The 23,198-nt window shown below is 47.1% G+C and overlaps 2 protein-coding genes across 5 annotated transcripts in view; both read left to right on the top strand.

Annotated features, from left to right (window-relative positions):
- myo10 (myosin X) overlaps positions 1 to 8,971 on the top strand; it is a 46,218-nt gene extending 37,247 nt beyond the window's left edge. The window contains exons 27-41 of the mRNA XM_052087509.1: positions 349 to 592; positions 1,181 to 1,276; positions 1,773 to 1,866; positions 1,971 to 2,026; positions 2,104 to 2,246; positions 2,686 to 2,892; positions 2,961 to 3,118; positions 3,988 to 4,114; positions 4,210 to 4,501; positions 4,901 to 5,108; positions 5,309 to 5,445; positions 5,573 to 5,693; positions 5,998 to 6,462; positions 7,042 to 7,233; positions 7,420 to 8,971. Coding sequence (XP_051943469.1) covers positions 349 to 592; positions 1,181 to 1,276; positions 1,773 to 1,866; positions 1,971 to 2,026; positions 2,104 to 2,246; positions 2,686 to 2,892; positions 2,961 to 3,118; positions 3,988 to 4,114; positions 4,210 to 4,501; positions 4,901 to 5,108; positions 5,309 to 5,445; positions 5,573 to 5,693; positions 5,998 to 6,462; positions 7,042 to 7,233; positions 7,420 to 7,521 — 2,642 coding nt within the window. The 3' untranslated portion in view covers positions 7,522 to 8,971. The remainder of the gene's footprint in view (positions 1 to 348; positions 593 to 1,180; positions 1,277 to 1,772; positions 1,867 to 1,970; positions 2,027 to 2,103; positions 2,247 to 2,685; positions 2,893 to 2,960; positions 3,119 to 3,987; positions 4,115 to 4,209; positions 4,502 to 4,900; positions 5,109 to 5,308; positions 5,446 to 5,572; positions 5,694 to 5,997; positions 6,463 to 7,041; positions 7,234 to 7,419) is intronic.
- A 362-nt stretch (positions 8,972 to 9,333) lies between these two features.
- The window catches only part of ift57 (intraflagellar transport 57 homolog (Chlamydomonas)), a 34,466-nt gene continuing 20,601 nt past the window's right edge, over positions 9,334 to 23,198 (top strand). The window contains exons 1-11 of one of the 4 annotated variants that reach the window (XM_052087514.1): positions 9,341 to 9,857; positions 10,381 to 10,555; positions 10,639 to 10,757; positions 11,522 to 11,609; positions 11,699 to 11,767; positions 11,847 to 11,975; positions 12,339 to 12,410; positions 13,337 to 13,468; positions 13,550 to 13,612; positions 15,852 to 15,918; positions 16,009 to 17,492. In XM_052087514.1, coding sequence (XP_051943474.1) covers positions 9,700 to 9,857; positions 10,381 to 10,555; positions 10,639 to 10,757; positions 11,522 to 11,609; positions 11,699 to 11,767; positions 11,847 to 11,975; positions 12,339 to 12,410; positions 13,337 to 13,468; positions 13,550 to 13,612; positions 15,852 to 15,918; positions 16,009 to 16,166 — 1,230 coding nt within the window. In that variant the 5' untranslated portion in view covers positions 9,341 to 9,699 and the 3' untranslated portion in view covers positions 16,167 to 17,492. Of the gene's footprint in view, positions 9,858 to 10,380; positions 10,556 to 10,638; positions 10,758 to 11,521; positions 11,610 to 11,698; positions 11,768 to 11,846; positions 11,976 to 12,338; positions 12,411 to 13,336; positions 13,469 to 13,549; positions 13,613 to 15,851; positions 15,919 to 16,008; positions 17,493 to 18,116; positions 18,346 to 23,198 lie in introns of those variants that run through there. The other 3 variants (XM_052087511.1, XM_052087515.1, XM_052087512.1) reach the window with 3 other exon arrangements.

Raw genomic sequence — 23,198 nt, 5'->3', positions numbered from 1 at the left:
CAGCCCAGTCACACCTCGCATGGTGACATGTCTGTCAATGCGCTTTGCCGGTTTGGCAATAAACAGGCGGGTTAGCGGGTTCCCTCATTAAATGCAGAATGATCTGCTGCAACCTAAATATGTCAGCGAACCTCATGTACAGCCCACCAAATTTTCAAAGGACACCCCCTCCTTACACTGGAACACCCACGTTGGCACGGAGGGGTCAGGCAAATTGCCAAACAAGAACAACTAGCCTCACACCAGCGGCAAAATCAGAATACGCCAGCATTTGTGCATACGCCGTCTACCAAAATAGAGCCCATAACGTCTTGATTGAGACCTGAGTGCCTCTGTCCCCCCCTGCAGGCGGCCTGATGAACACGTGGAAGCGGCGCTGGTGCGTGCTGAAGGACGAGACCTTCCTGTGGTTCCGCGCCAAGCAGGAAGCGCTGAAGCAAGGCTGGCTGCACAAGAAAGGCGGGGGATCCTCAACGCTGTCGCGCCGAAACTGGAAGCGACGCTGGTTCGTCCTCCGGCAGAGCAAACTCATGTATTTTGAAAACGACGGCGAGGACAAACTCAAAGGGGTGCTGGACATGCACGCCGCCAAGTTAGTAAAGCCTCTTCAGTTTTCACCCACACCCTCCCTGCTAAAAAAAGGGGGAAAAAGGCAGCATAGACCAGCATGGTCCTGTTGTGTTTTCGCGTTGGCTCTTGATGTTGTGACTAGCGAGAAGGGCATAAGAGCAGCATCAGCAAATGTAAAACAGAACGGCCAAGATTTTAACTTTGAAGCAGAAACACCAACATGCTCTTTTTGTTCTGCTGGTAAGTTCTGACACCAGCAAGACTCCAGGCGGTCACCAGCCATCACCAACTCTTGGCTGGATCCCAGCAATGTGTTGGCTCGCTGGTCAGCTGTGGCTCACTTCCAAGAGCCAGTTGACCAGGCAGTATAGATTTGGCTGTTCCAGTCTTGGTGGTTTTGTTCCATTTTGCTGCTGGTCGTGTGCAAGAGCAAAATGAAAACACAGCAAAAACATGCTTTTTTTTAGAAAAATCGCTGGCTGACCTATCCCGACACTAACTGACTGACCTCATTGTTTCTACACTGGTCAAATGGTTGTTTGGCCAAACCCAGCTAAGTTGGTCACTGGGCTTGAACCCAAATTGAGAAGTCAAGTTGTTTTTGTTGCAGCGAGGTGATCGACAACGCCAACAAGGAAAACGGCATCAACATCGTCATGCCGGAGAGAACGTACCACCTGGTGGCGGAGACTGCTGAAGACGCCAGGTAAGGAGGCCTTTGGGTCACGTTAATCAGGACGCTTGACGATCATGACCATGACGCAAACGATGTTGATGATGCCGCCACGATGACTGATGTAACGGTGATGACGACCGCAACAACCTTGGTAATAACAAAAACGGTGACCTTGATGAGAACTGCGACAACAATGATGACGACATCAATGATGACAATGCGGCAACGATGACAATGACGGTAATTGTTGATGATGACGGCAACGATCGGGAGTGCGGTGGCCATCGGAAATGTGAGGAGAATTTCGTGATTTTCCCAAAACACTGGTCTATTTCCGAGCCACTCAAACTCCCCCCGTCCCCACTTGTTCACAATTACGTTTTGGCACAACACGCCACTGTTGGCAAGTATTCCCAGCCTGAATTTTGGTCCAAGTACATCCCTGACAACAACGACAAGAACAACTATGACGATCACAATGTCAATGACGCCGATAACCATGTTTTTACACTGTCCCCGGTACCAGCCAATGGTTCAGCGTGCTGAGTCAGGTCCACGGTTCCACTGAGCAGGAAATCGGTGAGATGCACGACGAGCAGGCCAACCCGCAGAACGCCGTGGTGAGTCGACCGCGGTTGGGAAAAAACGCAATCGTCTCCGGCCGTCTTGCCCAACCTTTCTTCGGCCGACAGCGTGATCATCTTCAAATACTCTGGTCCTTCAGGGTACCCTGGACGTGGGCACGATCGACTCAGCGTGCGCGTCGGACAATCCGGAGAGGTAGGACCTTTGGAAACTGGCACTGTTTCCAAAGTCAGGCACTCAAACCCCCCCCCCCCCCCCCCTTGCTCACGCAGGCCCAACTCCTTCGTCATCATCACGGCCAACCGAGTGCTGCACTGCAACGCCGACACACCCGAGGAGATGCACCACTGGATCACGCTGCTGCAGCGCTCCAAGGGTGATGCCCGAGTAGACGGACAGGAGTTCATCATACGAGGTATCCCATCAAAAAAAGCTACTATTTGCAAGGGGGGTTAAAAAAAATCTGGGATTTTTTTATATATTCTCGAGAAACAAGTCATTTTTGAGAAATCTGATGTAAATTTGCAGAAAAATGCCTTGCAAAAAAAAAAAAGAAAACAAATGTATGTCCCAGAAAATGATTCAAAACACATTCACATTTTTTGCTAAAATAATTAATTTAATAGAATTTCTAATTGAACATGCCTTGACAAAAAAAAGTATAGTTTTCAAATTTGGGTGCCTAAGTTGTCAATTTCCAATGTTACAATGTGGGACAATATCATTGCGGTCTGTGGGACCGAGAGGTAAAAGATAGCTTTTTACAGCGATGGAACTGTCAATCAAGATCTCAGTTAGCATTACACAACCACCAGTCACCAGATTGCTCAGTGATGTTCTGTGTTATGCGTCAGGTTGGCTCCACAAGGAGCTCACGAGCAGCGGCGTCGGCGTGAGCGGCAAAGCTTCTCTGAAGCTGAAGAAGCGCTGGTTCCTCCTGACGCATAATTCTCTGGACTACTACAAGAGCTCAGAGCGCAACGCCCTCAAGTTGGGCACGCTGGTGCTCAACAATTTGTGCTCGGTGGCGCCGCCCGACGACAGAGTCTTCAAAGACACTGGTGGGCCCCTGACTCCGCCTGCGCGGGCGTCACCTCGTTGACGACCTTCTAACATTTGTGTCGTTCAGGCTACTGGAACGTGATCGTCTATGGTCGCAAGCACTCGTATCACCTCTACTTCAAACTCCTCAACGAGGCCACCCGCTGGGCCGCGGCTGTCCAGAACGTCATTGATGCCAAGGCGCCCATCGACACGCCCACGCAGCAGCTAATACTTCAAATCAAGGTAGCCGCCAGTGTGTCATGTTTGGCTACGGACATGTTATTCAGCTGTTTTCATGCACTCAGAAGGTACACAGTCTCACAAAAGGGTGGGCAATGTAGGCTGTGAACACCTCAGGTTCCCTCCCTGTGGAAGAACTGGATAAAGTGGGTGGGGAGAGGGAAGTCCCCGCTGTTCAAGCTGCTGCCATTGCCACTGCACCCTGGATAAGCACAAGAAAATACCGTATTGGCCCGAATATGAGACGGTCTTTTTTTGCATTGAAATAAGACTGAAAAAGTGGCGGTCGTCTGATATTCGGGGTCTCGGCATTATACCCATTCACGACGCTAGATGGCGCCAGATACCATTGAAGCGAATGCTGAACTTTACACCCCAGGCCAAAGCGAACCCGTCACAAAGAATAAAAATAAAAATAGCGGTAGCACGAAGAAGAAAAATAAAAAATAGCAGAAAGAAAAGTGAAGAAAATAATAGGAGAGATAACAGAAAATGGAGAAACATAGCGACAATGTGGAGAAAAATGGGTCGAAGATCGGCCTGATTAACTGAGGAGAAGTTACGTCATTTACATTTCAAAAAGCAGAAGCCATTCATTTACGAATGTGATTGCACTTTATTTACATATTTAAATGTTCAGATATTAAGATTTGAATGAGGCAGAATAACATGCTTTTTCTCTCAAATATATTGTTAGAATCATTTGTTTCAGATGTACTGTAATTATTTTCCGTCTAAAAATTAATTTGGTGTTCAAAAAGTCTTTTTTCAAACTGGAGTCTTGAAAAAGAGGGGGTCGTCTTATAATCAGGGCCGTCTTATATTCGGGCCGATACGGTAGCTGAAGTGTGCGCACGATTGCGTGTGTGCAGGAGAACAGCCTGAACACGGAGGTGGTGGAACAGATCTACAAGAGGAACCCCATCCTGCGATACAGCCAACACCCGCTGCACTCACCACTTCTGCCGCTGCCCTACGGAGACATCCACCTCGCTGCTGGTGCGTCCGTCCGTCTGTCTGTGGCGATCGAAGGGCTACCCGGAACACCGGCATCATCACCTACATGCGCGCACCTTGTGCTTTCTCTCCTTCAGGCCCGAGGACGTGCGGCAGCCTGCAGGAGGAGGCGCTGGCGGCATTCGCGCGCCTGCGGCAACTGGAAAACATAGCTGACCCGGCGCCGGGCATCGGGGCGCTCCTGCAAGCGTGCCGGGAGCCGCGTGCCCTTCGCGACGAGCTCTACTGCCAGCTGGTCAAGCAGACGGTGTTCCCGCCCGGGCCCCATGCCCCCGCCAACCTTACCCGCTGGAAGGCGCTGGCATGTGCCGCCTGCGCCTTCCTGCCCGGCAGGAGCGTCCTCGCCTACGTCCGCTTGCACCTCAAAAGGTACTGCAACAATCCACCACTCCGCCCCCATTCTTATCCAGTTTTTCCTCCAAAGTGTTTTTTTTTCACTTTTCTTTGTGCTTTTTTTCCCCATTCTGTAACATCCATTTGTTTTCTAATCCGCTTATCCACACGAGGGTCACAGGCGTGCTGGAGACTATCCCAGCTGTGTTTGGGCAGTAGCCCGTGTACACCCTGAATTGGTTGCCAGCCAATCGCCGGGCACACATAAACAACCATCTACAATCACAATCACACCTCGGGACAAGCTTAGAGTGTTCCATTAGTCTGACATGCGTCTGTCATTTTTTTAGTCAGTGTTCACATTCACCAGTGTTCCCCAGTCCTGGGGCCCCGACACGAAATGACTAAACAGCAAACCTCCCCCTCCCCCTGCAGGACCCGCGAGGCATTCCCGAACACGGAGATTGAGCGCTACGCCACCTTTGCGCTGGATGCGCTGAAGAAGACGCGCGGGCGTGAGAACGTCCCGTCGCTGGAGGAGATCCGGGCCGTGGTGGCGCGGCGGGACATGAGCACCACTGTGCATTGTCACGGCGGAGGCTGCTGCAAGATCATCATCAATTCGCATACCACTGCCGGCGAGGTGAGTCGCACCTTACAGTCGTTGCTCGATACATTGCTCTTCACGTCTTGCAGCACCCCTTTTCCAGAAAAAAAAAGTCAAGAGTTCCAAGGGAATTTTTTTATAATGCTAATTAATTGAATTTATTTATTTCAAGGGGAACAAATATTTTTCCGTTTTTCAGTGTGGATTTGACGTGTGTGTGTCTGTGTGCATGTGAGGTGGTGGAAAAGCTGCTGCGCGGTCTGGCCATGGAGGACTGCAGGAACATGTTTGCACTCTTCGAGCACAACGACATTGTGGAGAAAGCCATCGAGAATCGCACAGTGGTCGCCGATGTGCTTGCCAAGTTTGAAAAGTCAGCGCCACCTGCTGGAACGGCACGTTAATTGTTCTTTGTTGTCGTTGAGCCGTCGTACAAATGTGCACTTTTTCTGGGTATGCGTGTGCGTGTGTGTGTGTGTGTGTGCGTGCGTGCCTTGTAGATTGTCCTCCAGTCCAGATGAGGGCACCACTGGCTGGAAGTTGTACTTCAAACTTTACTGCTTCCTGGACGTGGACAACGTTCCCCAAGACAGTGTGGAGTTTGCCTTCATGTTTGAACAGGTAAGGACTAAATCACACCAGTGGTGCAGTGTACAGAGAATTTTAACCCAAAAATCACCCGTGACCATAATTCCTAAGTACCGGTATTTTGTTGCGTAAAAGAATGCAGGGGAAGTTGGGAGCATTTGAGAGCATAATGAATGCAGTGTCGAGTACACATGCACAGACGGACACGTGCACATGCACAATTCTTACAATTACGAAGCTAAAAATGAGACCACAAAGGATGTTTGGTGATGGGTTTACCAAAACACTGATGCAAAAAGTGTTTCTGCAACACTGACAGATGCATTTGTGTCTTTAGGCTCACGAAGCAGTGATCCGTGGTCAGTATCCAGCTCCCGAGGAGACTCTCCAGTTCCTTTCAGCGTTGCGGCTTCAGTACCTTCTGGGAGACCAAAGCCCCCAGGCCCAAGTGCCGGACACATCGCAGGTGTTCCCCATGGCTCGCCTTCGAGCCCGCGTGCAAAACTCGGCACGGAGCTTCGCGTCGGGCAGCGAACTCTCGGGGACATCGGAGCGAAAGCGTTCCAGCTTCCTGGAGGGAACGCTGAGGCGAAGCCTGCGCGGCGGCTCGCTCGGCCGGCGCCGTTCGGACGCCGAGAACGGGCTGGAAGCCTGGATGAGAGAGGAGGTGGAGGCCGTCCGGACCGGCCTTCTGGACAAGTGGAGCAAGCTACGCGGCGTCACGCGGGAGCAGGCTATGCGCAAGTACATGGCGCTGGTCCGCGACTGGCCCGGCTACGGATCCACACTCTTCAACGTGGAGGTGAGCATTCCCAATCCGAACCCATCGTTACCTTCTGAATGGAGTCAAGTGGATCTTTCTTTTCTAATACGAGTCCACTTTTAGCTGCTTACCATAACCTCGACACACGGTTGACCCCTGCTATCGCTAGGTGAAAATCTACCAAATGTTTTTTTATTTTTTTCCAGAATCACTGAATCCTTTCCGCACCCATTAGACATATATATGTATTAAAAGATACTTCTGGATTGCTCAAAAATGTTCTTCCTAACCAAAAAAATGTGGTAAATTATTGTTAACTTAATGTTTAATAATTCAACCATACCAGATTATAACCAAAGATTGCTATCTTGATGCTCACGCATAATGCCAAACGCCATAGATGGGCAAACAAAAATGAGCACTAGTGTTCTGCTAACTTTCCCTTAACTGCTACATGTCAGTGCTTCTTCCACTGGGCATGTTGTGGTACTGCACTGAATGCGTGCAACCATAATTTCAGACTTTTCTGAAAAAACGAAAGACGGAAAAACCCGATTGGTTTGAAAATGCGCGTTGTAAAGCGGGTTGACCGCGCTCCAATGTTATTTTGTCCTCCAGTGTGGTGACGGCACGTTCCCATCGGAGCTTTGGCTGGGCGTGAGCCGCGAAGCCGTCTCGGTGTACAAGCGAGGCGAGCCGTGGCCTCTGGAAGTTTTCCCCTACGAGCGCATCCTGTCCTTTGGGGCACCGCTCGCCAACACCTACAAGATCGCCGTGGACGGACGAGAACTCGTCTTTGAGACGCAAATGGTAAGGAGGGAAAAAAAATCCACCTTTCGCTACGCGCCACGCCCGCCGATTAATGCGTCTGTTTCTTATCAGCGCCAAAACTCCACATCAGTAGTGCCAGGCTCCATGGTAGAAGTAATGAGTAGACAGGTGTCAGTGTGGCATCTTGGTGACTGACTTCTGCCTTTGCCCGTTCCTCTTGTCCAGGTGATGGCCATCGCCAAACTGATGAAGGCGTACGTCAGCATGATGGTGAAGAAGCGCTACAGCAACTGTCAATCGCTCAGCAGCCATTGTGGCGCCTGGTGAGCCCTGAAAACTGGTCCCGGACTCATCCGATCCTTTTGGATCACATTGCCAGCACCACAAGATTCCTGGTGCTCAGCTTTGCAGGCTGGTCCAAACACGACTTTGAGCTCCGTCAACCAAAAAGCGGCACAGGATGAGATTTTGAAAATTAGCCTCTGCACCAGAAGGAGGCAGCACTCAGTTTTTCAACTTCAACATCTGTTCCAAGAAAATATTATTTTCCGTATTTTTGGAACTTTATGCTTAGCTTTACAAGCGGGTTTTCTTAGTGTAAGCGACTTTGAAAAGAATGTAAACAAAAAGATGTAAATAAGCAGTTCTTGTCTTAAACATTTCGGGTTTGCTGTTGAATGTTCTGATTGTTTGGCCGAGCAAGGGAAGGCCTCACAAGTGCCTAAACAAAAACAAAAAAAAAAAAAAACAACCACTGTGGTTCACATGTGGTCCTTTTTAAACTGAGTTACATTCCATTTGAATGGAGTTGCTAGGGCAACATCATCAAAGCACTTGCCGCTCCACCATGACATGCTAATTCTAGCAGGCGCTAGCTAGCAGATGTTGTCATTTTAAAGCAGATTTCTCAAAACTTTTAGTTCTGTTTTTTTTTTAACAAAGAACCCCTCCAAAACCAAATGGGCATCACAATTGCCATGGTAACAAAAATAAAACATGCAAATAAACAGATTATCGGGAATTTTTTAAAAAATCTGTGAGGAAGGAAATACACAAACGCCCAACAGCAAAAATCTTGAGAGATCCACTGTACTCTACTAAATACCAAAGCAAATCGCCTATTTTCTTGGTGAAAAAAAATAATTTTTAAATAAAGTGAAAAACGTGTAAAAACAGAAAAATGAATTTTAAAAGTCAGAATGCTTTCAACAGCACAGATGTCACTTATTGGTGGCTCAAATTGTAATCAGATATGTCTGCAAATAGCCTCACTTGAAATATTTGGTCCCACTGAAACAACTTCAAAAGTTCAATGAAAGATTGCATTAAACAAAAGATGGTATTGATGGCAAATTATTCATTGGGCCCCAAAGTTGGGTCTCGTGCGCTCCCTAGTTGGGTCTCGTGGACACCAGTTTGAGAAATCCGGCTGTCCAAAAATATGTCAACCAAATTTTTGTTGAAATCTACATTCCTTTTTTGACTTGAAGAGCATGTCGCCGTGGTTGCACACTGTCAACCGTGAGCAAGCGCAAAATGAGCTTTTCTAAAAGTCGAGCTATTTGGAAAGGTTCCGCCAATACGTCAGCGGGCGGCAGGTCCATCCAAAGACACACACACACACACTCACACACACATACGAGTGCCTTCTTTGCTGTACATGTTTTTGATGTCATGGTGCAATGTTTCTCTAAATCGTCTCGAATGACTGTTGTACATTTTCTTGCTTTTTTTTCTTTTTATGCTCTCGTTTTGACAATAAACTTTCTTCTCAAAATGTGTGTCCGTCAAGTACTACAAACACTAGGAAATAAATCAAACCTATAATCTACACTTAAACATCTATCTCAGTCAGTGAGTTTTTCCTTATGCATTCCAAAAGTATGGCTTTGTGACCAGTCCAGTTTAAGAGCCTCATGGTTTTTTGAAGAAACTTCAACTTAGAGTGACTACATAGGTGCTTATATTGTAAAGAGAATTATTACTTTCAAATGCAAGTAGCTTGTAATGTAAAATATGCTGTATTACATTTTAGAAGTCCACGTACCCCCTGCAATATACTCACGTACCCCTGGTTGGCAAGCATAAAACCGACTTCATCCATACTCCATACCAGTAGGTGGCGGCACTGCGGTTAAATGTTATTGGCCAACCGTATTAATTTACGCGAAGGAGACGCTGCTGAAGTAAAACCGGATGATGCTGTTCGCCTCTGATTTTCTTTCTTCTCTCTTTTTTTGTTGATTTAATGGTTCCACCGGGCCACGTCGAGTTTAGTATTGTAATGCGATCACTTTCGACCGCTTACGTGCTCATGTCGTGAGGATAAATATAAAACTCGAGTAACATTAGCCAACCGGCTTGATGGTTTGCTCTCGGTTGCCTGACAGCGGCCAGTAAACAAAACAGGTTAGCCTAGCCGTATGCTCACATCACTCGTCGCCTCAATAGGTGACTGGAAAAAAAACAAGATAAATCCAGAAAAGCGCTGGATAGGGGGCCGAGATGGCGGAGAACGGTCGCCGCGGCTGGGAGGATGAGGAACGCGGACCGGGAGCTCTTCATCATGGCTTCGTTCTCATGGAGGCGCTCTTGGAGAAGCTGAAAATATTAAACTGTGACCAGGAGCTGCTGGAAAAACACAACATGAAGCCCCTATCCAGGCATGTCACACCACAACAACATTCTGTTTTCTATTATTAATTATTTATTTATTCTTTTTTTGTGTGTCGAAATGCAAAAGAAATAAAACTGTGGTTCAAGCACCCCCACCCCATAAAAAATAAAAATAAATCACTGTAATGAGCAACATTGGATTACAGGAGCATCGCAGACGTAAATATTCATCCCAAAAGAAGCGCATATTCTATTCCCGACTTTGTAATATTACAAGTAATACGACGTCATTTTACAAGAATAACGTTCTCCTTCGTGAGCATAAGGTGTTTCCACTTTTTCAAATCTAAATTTTGACATTTCTTTGCACCATTGGAGTATAATACGGCACAGTAGAAAACAATATTTTGAAGTCGAAGTCTTTCATGATGAATTAAATTAATTTAATTTAGTAACTAGCAAGGAGTTTATAAAATAAGTAGCCTTCATGGCTTCAATTGGCTGGAAGTGGTCACTATAGAGCAAAAAAAGTTCCCCCTAACCCTGTATATGTGCTATGTGGTGTTGCAGACATTACTTTGTGTCCAGCCCTTACCTGGCAGCCAATCCGGGCGAGCAGTTTTACGTATTCACCATCATGGCCGCCTGGCTCATCAACAGCATGGGCAGAAGCTTCACCAGACCTCAGGAGGACGACGAGCCCACCGCAACCAGCGCCAACATCCTGGCTGAGCTCAGGGCCCTCGTAAACATTTTCTGCTTTTATATTATTATCTTTTTGTGAGTGAACGCAAAGATATGACGCCTTCCTCAACATGTCTGTTTAAGGGTGTGAAGGTGGACTTCCCGCCATCCAAGCTGAAGTCTGGTTCAGGCGAGCACGTATGCTTCGTATTGAACGCGCTAGCAGAACACGTACTCAAGAGGCGAGGATTCTCCTTTAAAAGGTACTCCATCACCTTTTTCTTTGCGTTTTACATTTATTCCCTGGACATTGTGCTATTCCTCCTGTTGTGTGGATCATGGCCATCTGGGGGCAGTGCAATCCAGACATACATTTATGCATAAAGACAAGGCAAGATATATTTGTTTCTATAGCACATTTCAGACGCAGAGCAGGCAAACTAATATGCTTCACACAACTAAAAGCACAACTTCGTAGATAGAGGTCACCAGCGTAATGTTTTAAAATAGTGAGGGAAAAAAACAGATGCCCACAGTTCAAAAGGTTGACCTGATTGAGCAAAGCTAATGTGATATTTGAATCCAGCAAAAAAATATATATATATCTTGGACAATCCTGAAAAAGTCCGATTTCTCTTTCTCTCATTTATATGAACTTTGTTTGACCTAAAACTAAAGCTAAAGCAACATTTATCCTTTCATTCATCTTGCGAGCCGCTTGATCCTCACTAGGGTCGCGGGGGGCGCTGGAGCCTATCCCAGCTGTCTTCGGGCAGTAGGCGGGGGACACCCTGAATCGGTTGCCAGCCAATCGCAGGCTAAAGCAACATTTAATTCAAATTCTAATGCACCTAATTAAAGATGCAATAATGAATCAATTAATTGACAACAAATCAATTTATCAAATCAAATGATTATTATATGACACTGTCATGGGAGAGCCACACTATATTGGTGGGGTGGCCCTCACCGCAATAAGTAGGAAGTTCAGAGACAAAAGGAAACATTCTGACTGCCTTCATTTCAGACCAAACTACCCAACCGAAACCACAGAAGAAGAATCAGTGATGGACGACCATGCAGAACTCATGCTCAACGAGACGGATCACATCGTTGTACGGTCGTCTCCTCTTCATCCTTTTCCTCGACAAACCTTCTTCCTGATTCCTTTTGGTGTTGATACGTAAGGTTTGTGTCTCTTCAGGAGGAGGACGATGAAGATGAAGACAACCTGGTGGACTTGGAGGCGCTCACCCTGCAGAGCACGCTTCGAGTGAGCCATCAGCAACAGGAAGTCGTTTGGCATGGTGGCGGAGAAGTTTTGAACCGGGCTACCTGCGTTGTTCCCTCAGGAAGCGGCGGCGGTGGCGGCGTCCAAACCTGATGAGATCATGCGCTCCACGCTGGACGTGGCCAAGTGGAACCTGGAAGTAGAAAGGGTCCTACCGCTCCTCAAAGTCACCATCAGGACCGACAACAAGGTACAGCACCTCGTCATTCAAGACATACGGAACTATTGAGCACATTCTCAAAAGTCTTTACGCCTTCACTTCCTTCCATTTTTCAACCCTGATTTCAAGCCGTTCCAACTTCAAATTGTTTTACTCAGTCAGAACATCTTTGGAGCAGTTTATCCCCAAATTACTGCGCGTAGTACGTGTTCCGCATTTTCTGTGACTGTTTTACCAAATGTACCTCTGTCGTTTTTCCATCTCTGTTTTTTTTTGCAGTGAGTTCTCACAGATATTCAGCGCAATGTCTGCTCTTCAGCATCCACCTACAATTTTTGCACAAATGAATCACGTTCGTAATTCCAGCCTTTGTTTTTGCCGTCGTTTGTGCAGGACTGGAGGGTTCACGTGGACCAGATGCATCAGCACCAGGAGGCCATCAAGTCCTCGCTCCATGAGGCGAAGGTGCCTTGACTGACCTGCACAAGGGCAGGACACACCTTAGAATATTCTCCACTTGTCAGAATTTCATCAGATTTTTGTGCCAAATTGATGATGTCACACATCTGGTCCCGTCCCATGCCAAAACAATGGGCACAATTCCGGCCACGCCTCTTTGTCCGTGTTTTGGGTTGCTTTCTGCATCACCCGCACCCATATTCGGGAAATAGATATATTTTTTTCGATCCAAGATAGTTACTCTTTGGACCTTTGCCACAGCTTAGTTAGATTTTTATTCATGTATTACAACTTTTTTCTTTCTATTTATTTTTATAACTTTTTTTGTGTACCGGTACTTGTTATGACGGAGGATAAATCAAGGATCCGTTAAATCTGACTATTTTGGGGGGAGAGATGGCCTATTCTCTTCCTCGGCGTATTCATCAATTTCGGATGACGAGGATATTCGCAATCCAAATACAGGCTGGAGACGATGAACAGTTTCCTCAAAGCTTTTATTCCGAGAATATTCCGGGCACCAATGAGTTACAGACAAATGACTGCAGTGGTCACAAGTGCGAAGGTACAAGGGATTCACCACAAATTTAGATCATCAGAAGGGCGGTACCGAAATTTATGGTACGGCATCGGAACATTCGTTTCTCCTAAACCGTTTGTTAGCTTGTATCAGCTGGCGCATTCCGATGGTCTGTGCGTCTCCACAAGGTCTCCAGTAAGCAAAACAATATTAACTGATGATTGCTTCAAGGACACAAAGTTTCGCTGCGGGCATGGGAAAATTATACAGCGTAACTAAATATGGGCAGAAGACACACTTCACCATACTCAAGAAATGAAATCTGGAAAATGGATGCACGTTGACCTTTGTGATTTTAGCCAGTAGGAACAGCAGCGGCAGCACTTTTGATTTCTTGCATTGGTGTTCTAAGGGCTACATTGGCAAGCTAGAGGAGGACATCAGCAGGACATTGGAAAAAGTGTCCAGTCGAGAGAAGTACATGAACAAGCAACTGGAAGGCATCATCAGCGAACATCGCGCCGCTCAGGCCAAGCTCAGCGAGGTCAGACTCCGCCCTTGCCTCCCATCCTCCTAATTTCTCGACCTCGTTTTTTATCATCTTCCTTTTTTTGTCGTCTGCCAGGTCAGGGAGCTCTACCAACGCGCCAGCGGGGGCGTGGCCCAAAGGACGCGACTTCTGGCTGAGGTCAGTGAACGCGTCATGCTTCTGCACACTGTGTTAAATGTCACCTCGGGTGACCGACGTGGACTGAACACATGCACAGACTAGTCAAGGACGACATGACTAAATAACAATTAATGGCATGTGGGCTGGGAGGGGGGCGGGAGGGTTCCACTCTGCTCTGCCGAAACCAGAGGACACAGTCCTGTCAAGGCGACTGATGTGTCGGCCCAGAGCCAGACCCTACGCCTTCTCCCGGATACCAGGGGCGCCCCGAGGCGTTCCGAGACGATCCTTAGTCGAGCCGCAGATCAGGGGACACACCAAAAGTTTCTAAGAGCTTGAAGCCGAGATCGTTCAAAGTCCAAATACAAACTAAGTCCAGAGGCCGAGGTGCAGGTTGGTCACAAACAAGTTTATTCAATCAAACCCGGAGAGGTACAGATGTGCACATCGGAAAACTCCCGGGAATACACACAGTTTTTATAGCGATATGAGGGGCAACCCCTCTCATTTCATTGGTTAGTTTTTACGATCGTTTGTCAACTTAATGGTGTCATACTGCGTTGTGTAATTCTGATTGGCTGTGGCTTTCTTCGTTAGCTAGAAACTTTTAATGGTATCTATAATTACTTCACAACCTGGTTAATGGATTATAATGGTATCACAGTTGTTCTGTTTATAAAAAATATAATAGGGGTCCCTACTGGGCCTTTGTGTGATTGCTTGTGGATTTAACCATATCCGTATGCGTGGCTAACTAGCGATGATTTTTGCTTAGCAGACAACGGGCATTTTTTTGCTAATCTTAATAATGACCATTTCAGGGCAATTACCTTGCTTTGCTATAATAACCACATTCCATTGTAGAGCAGTTACCTTTTGTACCTATGGCAACCATACTCATCTCCCGCTCGCTACGTTGGAATGTACAAGGTTTATATTCTTTACCTCAAACATACACCACTTAACAGTTACCACAATACACACGCACTTCAGTACTCTCTTTGCTGCGCAGGTCAAGCTGTTGATGAAATGATATAGAAAAGCATTGAGTGTATTTGTCCGAATGAAACCTATTAGAGGAGTGAAGTGTAATTTGGAATTCCCTCTCTATTCCTGTAGATGGCCTTAGAATGTCCACCTGGCGTCAGTGACACGATTCTATTCTATATTTGCGGGTCAGGGAGAATTCAGTTTCAGCAATGTGTGCAATCCTATAATAAGGTATTGTGGCTGTTGCCGTCCATCACTGTTAAGGAATTATTCCGCTAGAAGTAGTAGTAGAACATTGTTGATGAATTTCATCTTGCTATGAGAACCATTGACACTAGTCTCTGTCCTGAACATCTGCTTGTACTTAAAACAAAGAATGTAGTGTGAAGTCTGGATCCTATTTCACTTGGTTGATTAGCAGCCCCCCGAGGGTTTTCCTGCCTCCACCACCTCGGGTGAATCTTTGAAGGCTGCCGGGTGCCCTCAGGGAGAGGTATTTCCTGCTTCCTGTTTTACATCACCTTTGGTGCCCTCGACCCCCACCACCTTTGGGGCCCCCCTCCACAGGACATGTTTACCGTAAAACGAGAAGCTGTTATCTCAAGTGTCTGTGTTCCTGCCATCGCACCAAATGGGGGGGGGTAGTGGTGATCTGGTCTCACCTCCCCGCTGTTGGCCTCCTCCGGCCACACCGGGTCAGATGACATGTTACTTTCTTTGTTTCGGAGATTTGCATGAGAGGCGTACCTCCCCGCCTCTCATTATCATATTGTCTCTATATAATCTCATGAATGTGCTTCTTCGGGGCTTCCTGATGAAATCTGAGACTCACAGGAGCCAGAATCGATTCCACTCTGACATTGGTAGAATAAAATCTTTTCCCAATCAGCCGGGGTCCCTGAAGTGCTCATTCGTCGGGAAACAGCCACCGATCACCGAGTGTTTTTGAAGACCAGCGAAGCAGCAAAAACCATATACCACAGGAAATCAAAAGTTGGTAGCTAACATGCTTCGTTATTATACAATTAGCTTCTTGGGTCCATATACGTTTGACGTATTAATTTCTCTGTTTGATAACCATATGCCCGTTTTTCTCGATCTACTATGATTAACTAACGTGGTTTTACACAATATTAATATAAAACAGACACCACACGACCAAGGTGGCTTATTAACTCATTAACTCCCAAAGACGTATTTAAACATCTTTTCAGACTTGGTCCAGAATTGGCTGGTACTAAATGTTGTTGTGGTTGTCACTTTTCAGCTGAGTGAAGAGTTGGAGAAGGTGAAACAAGAGATGGAGGAGCGAGGCAGCAGCATGTCAGATGGAGGTGAGAAAAGTTTCCTTCAACGTTTGCTCCCTTGCCCCCTTTTTTTTTTTTTTTGGTCATCATCTGACGCGGTCACGCGCGTGTGTCCAGCGGCGGTGGTGAAGATCAAGCAGAGCGCCAGCAAGCTGAAGCAGGAGATTGTGCGCATGGACGTGCGTGCCGGCGTGGTGGCGCACATGCTGCTGCACGCCAAACTCAAGCACAAGTCCGACATTAGCTTCCACATGCACGCCTCTCCCGCCGTCTGAGCTCCGCCCACTGTATCGTCTTTCACATTTTCTCAGTTCTGCTGATAGTTGACATGAAGTGTTTTCCGACGTGAAAAATAATCTTGGACCACAGTTGACGTCGGGTGAAAGGCGGTGCAGCATGTCCACCTCAACTGTCACCCACAGGCTAGAAAGACAGAAATTTGTGGGAGGGAAAACTGCCCCGCAGCACATTAGCGCAGAAATCACATTTGACCATGTCATTCGTAAATTAAGGGTTGGAAAGAAAATGTCGAAATGTATCATTCTGTATACTGTATGTCGTCAAGATGGTAATGCACATAGCTTAATCTTTCATCAATTCACTCAGCTATACTCAGCAGCCCCTCCCTAAGCCTTACTGATGCGCCACAGGGGGGGGGGCACGTGAGGAAGACACGACTGGCTGTTGTTTTACATTTAGACTCCCTAGAGACATTGGATCTTTCGTGATTTCTAGGCTGATTTCAAGGTCGCCTTGTATGTGATCATTTCTCAATGGTGTGACGGTGACAAGATTTTCAAAAAAGAAGCGGTTGCGGCTGTTCGGTGGCAGGGACAGGTAATCATCAACTTGCTATTACCTAAAAAGACAGGGAGCTATTTTTATAATTCAGACTCCTAAGAGGGACACTCGAGTCTCCACCTTGTGCCCCCCACCCCCCACAGAAACCAAATATGTGTCACACCCTAATTCCTGTCCACTGCATTCATAGGTATTCATCAACGAGTGGGTACTTAGCCAATGACAAAGACGCAGCTGTCCTGGACCATCTCAAACCGCATTTGAGATGGTGCAGGACAGCTGCGTCTTTGTTAGTGGCTAAGTACATCAGGTAATGGCCCGAATTTGCAAGTACAGAGATGTTAATGTCGTCAGTTTGGACGAATGGCCCAAAAAGGGACACCACTGGCATGACTTTGGGAGCACCAAAACCTGTGGTTTTGCTAGTGCTAGGTTACATGAAGGTGAGGCCTCTAAGGTGGGGTGGGGTCATCGGCAAACCGGCCACACCTTAAAATATCACGCCAAAATACATGATCGTTGCTCATTCTAATACACCTACACCAAAATACGTATGCCTGATAAACGCTTTAAGCACATCAACTCAGCATATCATCAGAAATGCAGAAGGGTCGCCTCTGGCGGTTTCCTCATATCTGATCGCCGACTGCAGATAAGTTGAGACCAAATGGAGATGAGCAGGTTTCGGTTGTCCTGCTTCTCACCTCTCATCACTCGCATAGCAGACTCAAATGTTTGATAATACTTTCACGGCAACAACAAATGTAAAATAAAACGTAAGAAATCAGACTGAAATCATGTTCCCAATTGTATTCCTTCAAACTCCAAGTGTTCCCCCGCCCCCATCTTTTATGGTTACTTGTAGGCAGGCATCACTTACAGTCATATAATGTTATCAAATCTCCAATTTCGGCCGAAAATAACGAATACAGACCACCGTTAATGCTGTGTTAATTGCAGTGTTAATTGCATTCATCTTTTCAGCTCGTTGACACGCTGTGGAAATAATCTTTTATAAACTGTTATGTCAACCTTTGACCAGTAGAGAGTGCTAAAAGACAATACCGCATCTACAGCCGCGGCGAACATTTGAGAACAGCCTTTTTTTTTCAGTTTCAAATTGTAAATGTTTGGCATTCCACGGTTTATTTTGTGTCACTTGATGAACTTTAAGTGGCGCCAGACATAGGGGTCTCATTTTTTTCCACCGCTGAATATTTGCCAAAGAGGCCTAATTTAATCATTTGCAAGACGTGTGCTGTGCGGTTGTCATGTGAATTGCCCGATAGGGATCTCATTTTCTTCCACAGCTGAATATTCGCCACAGAAGCCGAATTTAATCATTTGCAAGACGTGTGCTGTGCGGTTGTCATGTGAATTGCCCGAGAAAGACATCTTTTTTGGGGGGGGGGGGGGAGTCGTGGCCACGCCCCATGACGTCTTCACAACTCTTGTGGCCAATCGTATCCAGCTGCGGACTCGGATGAAAAATGGCTGTGGTAAGTTTAGGAAGGCAGCAAATGGGGATTTTTTTTCGCTCACGCACCGGAGGAAACAGTCCAAGCGTCCGCGTTTGTGGACTTTTCCTGCCTCAACTTTTCCCTCTTTGAAGGACATAAAGAGAAAAAAAAGTAGACGAGGAGCCTTTCTCAAGTAAGTTCGTGCGCCCCGGTGTGTCCACGTACGAGTTAGTGAATATCCTGCCCATTCGTCCTGGGAAGTTGGTTCACAACAATTGAGCTCCAAAATCGAGCGCGGTCTTGCTTGTCGTCGAGCTCATAAAACAGCGTGAGATGGAGAGAGTCGTTCAAAGGCGTGTAAGAGGCAAGGGTGTCGATGCGTGGTTTCTACCGTGGAGAAAGTCATGTAGACCCCGCCGCCTTCTTTAAGTTCTAGATTTGAGCGGACTCAGTAGATGCTATGTGGCTTTGGGGAGTTCTTGTTGCATTATGTCCCATCCCGCGGAGACTCCCCGCTGTTCATCCCAGTGGTGGCTCTTGTTTGATGAGCAGGTCTCCAGTGGTGTAGTGGGGATTTTTTTTAAAGTGGGTGTACGCGATTCTGGGATGTTCTATAATATAGAACTCGTCATCTCCAGAGAAATGGGGTTGGGGGGGGGGGGAACCCTGCCCCCTCCTTCTAAAAAGAATCTACAAAAACAAAATTGTAATGACATTTTTAATGACAAAACAAAGTGGCACTCTATAATATTATACTTGATCAAAACATTCAGTAATTGTATTTTTTAAATCTATTTTAGTTCTGTATACAGAACATCAATCATAGTGAAGTGTAATTTGGAATTCCCTCTCTATTCCTGTAGGTGGCCTTAGAATGTCCACCTGGCGTCAGTGACACGATTCTGTTCTATATTTGCTGGTCAGGGAGAATTCAGTTTCAGCAATGTGTGCAATCCTATAATAAGGTAAAGTGGCTGTTGCCGTCCTGAAGTGCTTGTGGTATATGGTTTTTGCTGCTTCGCTGGTCTTCAAAAAACACTCGGTGATCGGTGGCTGTTTCCCGACGAATGAGCACTTCAGGGACCACGGCTGATTGGGAAAAGATTTTATTCTACCAATGTCAGAGTGAAGTCTTTCCAAAAAGTTGAGTGGCCCAAGGCATGGATGTAAAAAAGCCCCCCAAACCCTGTCAGGCCCGTATCTTTTATACCTGGCAAGGAGCTGATGTCATGGCTTTGTGCACCAGCTGCGGTTTTCAATCTACTAGTTTACTTCAGTCCTTAAAAGGAGATCTTGACCAGCGCTGTTGGTGATGGACGACAACAGCCACTTAACTTATTATAGGATTGCACACATTGCTGAAACTGAATTCTCCCTGACCAGCAAATATAGAACAGAATCGTGTTACTGACGCCAGGTGGACATTCTAAGGCCACCTACAGGAATAGAGAGGGAATTCCAAATTACACTTCATGCTCATTCGTCGGGAAACAGCCACCGATCACCGAGTGTTTTTTGAAGACCAGCGAAGCAGCAAAAACCATATACCACATTTTTGGCGTCACGAACAGGGTTCGTGTTCTCCAGGGGACCGTCCCGTCCGCTCTCTCCGCGAGCATCCAGCGGCCAGCCGACGACCTGTTTTGAGGTGAGTTGCTTGCACTCAAAGTCGCCGCAGCATGCTCGCTCTTGGAAAGGGGGGGAGGGAGCGTTGTCCCCCGCACGGAGGACAGTTAAACGGATCTGATGGGGCCACGGCGGGCTCCAGGGAAAGTTGTCTCTCCTAGTCAAAAGCCGTCATAATGCGACTTTTGAAGGGGGAGTGGCCCCAAATAGAGACAGCGAAAGAAAAGTAAAATAAAAACAGGAAAAATAAATAAAAAGGGAACAGTAACAAAACGTTTTGGGAATTGTATGCATGACATGTCTGGTGAGAATGATAAACGAGAAGAAATAAACGCTCCAGGGAGGGCGAATGTGAAACAGGACAGGTTGTCGAGAACAACGCTGGTCGGCTGTCACGAGAAGAAAATGGTAGGAAGTCCCATAAAACGTGGACGTGGAAATTAGTCGTTTCAGTGGTCCCGCGGAGGATCGAAATTTTAGCTGTGTGATTGTGGCGGAAACACGGGTACGATTGAACTATGCTGCGACAAGATACGGGTGAATCCACACGGGCCAGGGGCTATAGCCGAGATGTCCGGTGGGAGCCTAGTCTCTGCCAAAGTCCAGCGCAAAAGGGAGGTTGCGTCGACCGCGTTTGGCTAATAGGAACGAGCGCAACTTTGGCATCCGTACCGTGAAGTGTGAGAGTGGATGAAGGAAATATCCCCGGCCAGGTCACGGACCTGTGGGCCGAAGAGAATGATGCGCGCGAAGCCACGTCGTTTGGGCACTGATCGAATTAGAGGTTGAAATGTAATTTGGAATTCCCTCTCTCAGCCCCCGAGGGTTTTCCTGTCTCCACCACCTAGTGTGAATCTTTGAAGGCTGCCGGGTGCCCGCAGGGAGAGGTATTTCCTGCTTCTTCTTTCCCATAACCTTTGGTGCCCTCGGCCCCACCACTTCTGGGCCCCCCTCCACGGGACATGTGTTCCTGCCATCGCACCAAATAGGGGGGTAGTGGTGGGGTAGTGGTGGTCTGGTCTCACCTCCCCGCTGTTGGCCTCCTCCGGCCACACCGGGTCAGATGACATGTTACTTTCTTTGTTTCGGAGATTTGCATGAGAGGCGTACCTCCCCGCCTCCCATTATCATATTGTCTCTATATAATCTCATGTATGTGCTTCTTCGGGGCTTCCTGATGAAATCTGAGACTCACAGGAGCCAGAATCGATTCCACTCTGACATTGGTAGAATAAAATCTTTTCCCAATCAGCCGTGGTCCCTGAAGTGCTCATTCGTCGGGAAACAGCCACCGTTCACCGAGTGTTTTTTGAAGACCAGCGAAGCAGCAAACACCATATACCACAAGGTGTATGTGAGTTATAAGGCTTGTCAATTTAAATGCTGGTGTAAGAAGCCCCCAGGTAAAACGAAAGGACTGGCGGTTTTTGAATATTGATTAAGCTGATACGATCTGCTTGCGGTTCGATTCCTCTATGGGGATGTGTCATAATAGCATACACATCTGTCAAAGTTTGATAAATTTGAGCCTGTACAGACCGCGTTTGGGAAATAGGTGCTGGACGGCATTGTGTGTGTAGAGAAAATCCCTCTGTGTGAAAAAGGGAAAACGTGGCAAGGAGGCCTCTGGAATACAAGGATTGATATACCTTGGGAAAAAAGTATTTTGTGTGCACACTTAAGTTAAATTCTGCAGAAAATAAAGGGGAAAATATAAAGCGCTATTAGAAACGAAACGAAAGTTAAGTAAGACGTGCGTATTTGTCAGTGCATATCTGCACTGTTAAACACCAAACTGCATAGCCGCAGTTGGCAAACAGCAAAACGTGGAATGGACTCGAATCCTGCTCTGTCTTCTTTGTTTGTGAGTGTCTGCGCGTGCAGAGACGTGTGGGATCCCTGTGTGCGTGTGTGTGTGTGTGTGTGTGTGAGTGTACCCACGGGTGTGTGTAGGTGAGCGTGCGTGTGTGCGCGTGTGCGCGATCGTGAGTAAGTGTGTGTGTGCTCTTGAGTGCGAGTGAGTGAGCGTGCTTGTAGAAGAAACGAATGGAATGGATAGGATAGTGTGCTTCTCGGTGCTCTGGGGCGCGTGCCCGCCTGCGGTGCCCGCTCGGGGAGGGGAATCTGGCTTCGGGGGCGGGACAGGGAGTGGCCAACCTGTACCTGCCCACCGTGTTTCAAGGCTAGGCACTCCCCGTGTGGGTGACGTGGGGGCGGGGCGTGGGGCCAGAGTTGGGCCCATTTTGGGGCCTACCTTGCTGGTAGCGAGAAAATGTGACAGGATGATGGGGGACGGCATGCTGAAGGAGCAAAAGAATGCATGACCAACTGTGGAGGTCCTGAGGTAACTGAAACCCAGGAGAATTAATGTGCCACAGCTGTCTAACAAGAAGCACGGGAATGCTACCTAACGACACTAATATAGATGTGCATGTATGCATCTCAAGAAAGAATGTGGCCCCTCATAAATAATACGAGGGTCAGCTGGCACCCCCTAGACCCTCTGGGAGCAATGAGAAATTGGAGTTGCAGAAAAGCCCGACTTGTTAATTTAAATTAAAGACGGAATGATAAAATTAAAAACCATATCCCACAGCTGAAACCAAAATAAAAATTGAATGTGGCGTCGGAAGAAGTGGGTGGACGGCATACCCCTGCGTACCACGCCCACTACACCCCTGCAAGTCTCTCCTCATTAGGTTCACTGAAACCTCCCTTTTGTCAGAACTGACCACATGATGAGGCCTTATGGCCTGTTTATCCACTGGATCGTAATTGTTTGTGACAATCAGCGCCCTGCCGTTTGCCTATCATCAAATCAAGTTACAAAGAAGGATCTGCTGTTATATCAGTGGGAGCATTGTCACTAGTGTCGTCATCATCTAAGATAATGATGTGTCGGCCCGGAGCCAGACCCCACGCCTTCTCCCGGGGACCAGGGGCGCGCCGAGGCGTTCCGTGTCTTCCCGGGCGTCAGCTGAAGGATCCGGTGGGCCGACACAAAAGAAGCGAAAACGAACGGTTTCTTAGTCGGGCCGCAGATCAGGGGACACACCAGAAGTTTCTAAGAGCTTAAAGCCAAGATCCTTTGAAGTCCAAAAACAAACTATGTCCAGAGGCCGAGGTGCAGGTTGGTCACAAACGAGTTTATTCAATCAAACCGGAGAGGTACAGATGTGCACATCGGAAAACTCCCGGGAATACACAGTTTTTATAGCAATATGAGGGGCAACCCCTCTCATTTCATTGGTTAGTTTCTAAGATCGTTTGTTAACTTACTGGTGTCATACTGCGTTGTGTAATTCTGATTGGCTGTGACTTTCTTTGTTAGCTAGATTTTAATGGTATCTATAATTACTCCACAACTTAGTTTGTGGATTATAATATAATAGTATCACAGTTGTTCTGTTTATAAAAATA

Source organism: Hippocampus zosterae, chromosome 15, assembly GCF_025434085.1.
Source record: "Hippocampus zosterae strain Florida chromosome 15, ASM2543408v3, whole genome shotgun sequence".
Lineage (NCBI taxonomy): Eukaryota > Metazoa > Chordata > Actinopteri > Syngnathiformes > Syngnathidae > Hippocampus > Hippocampus zosterae.
This window is presented reverse-complemented; position numbering and strand designations above follow the sequence as displayed.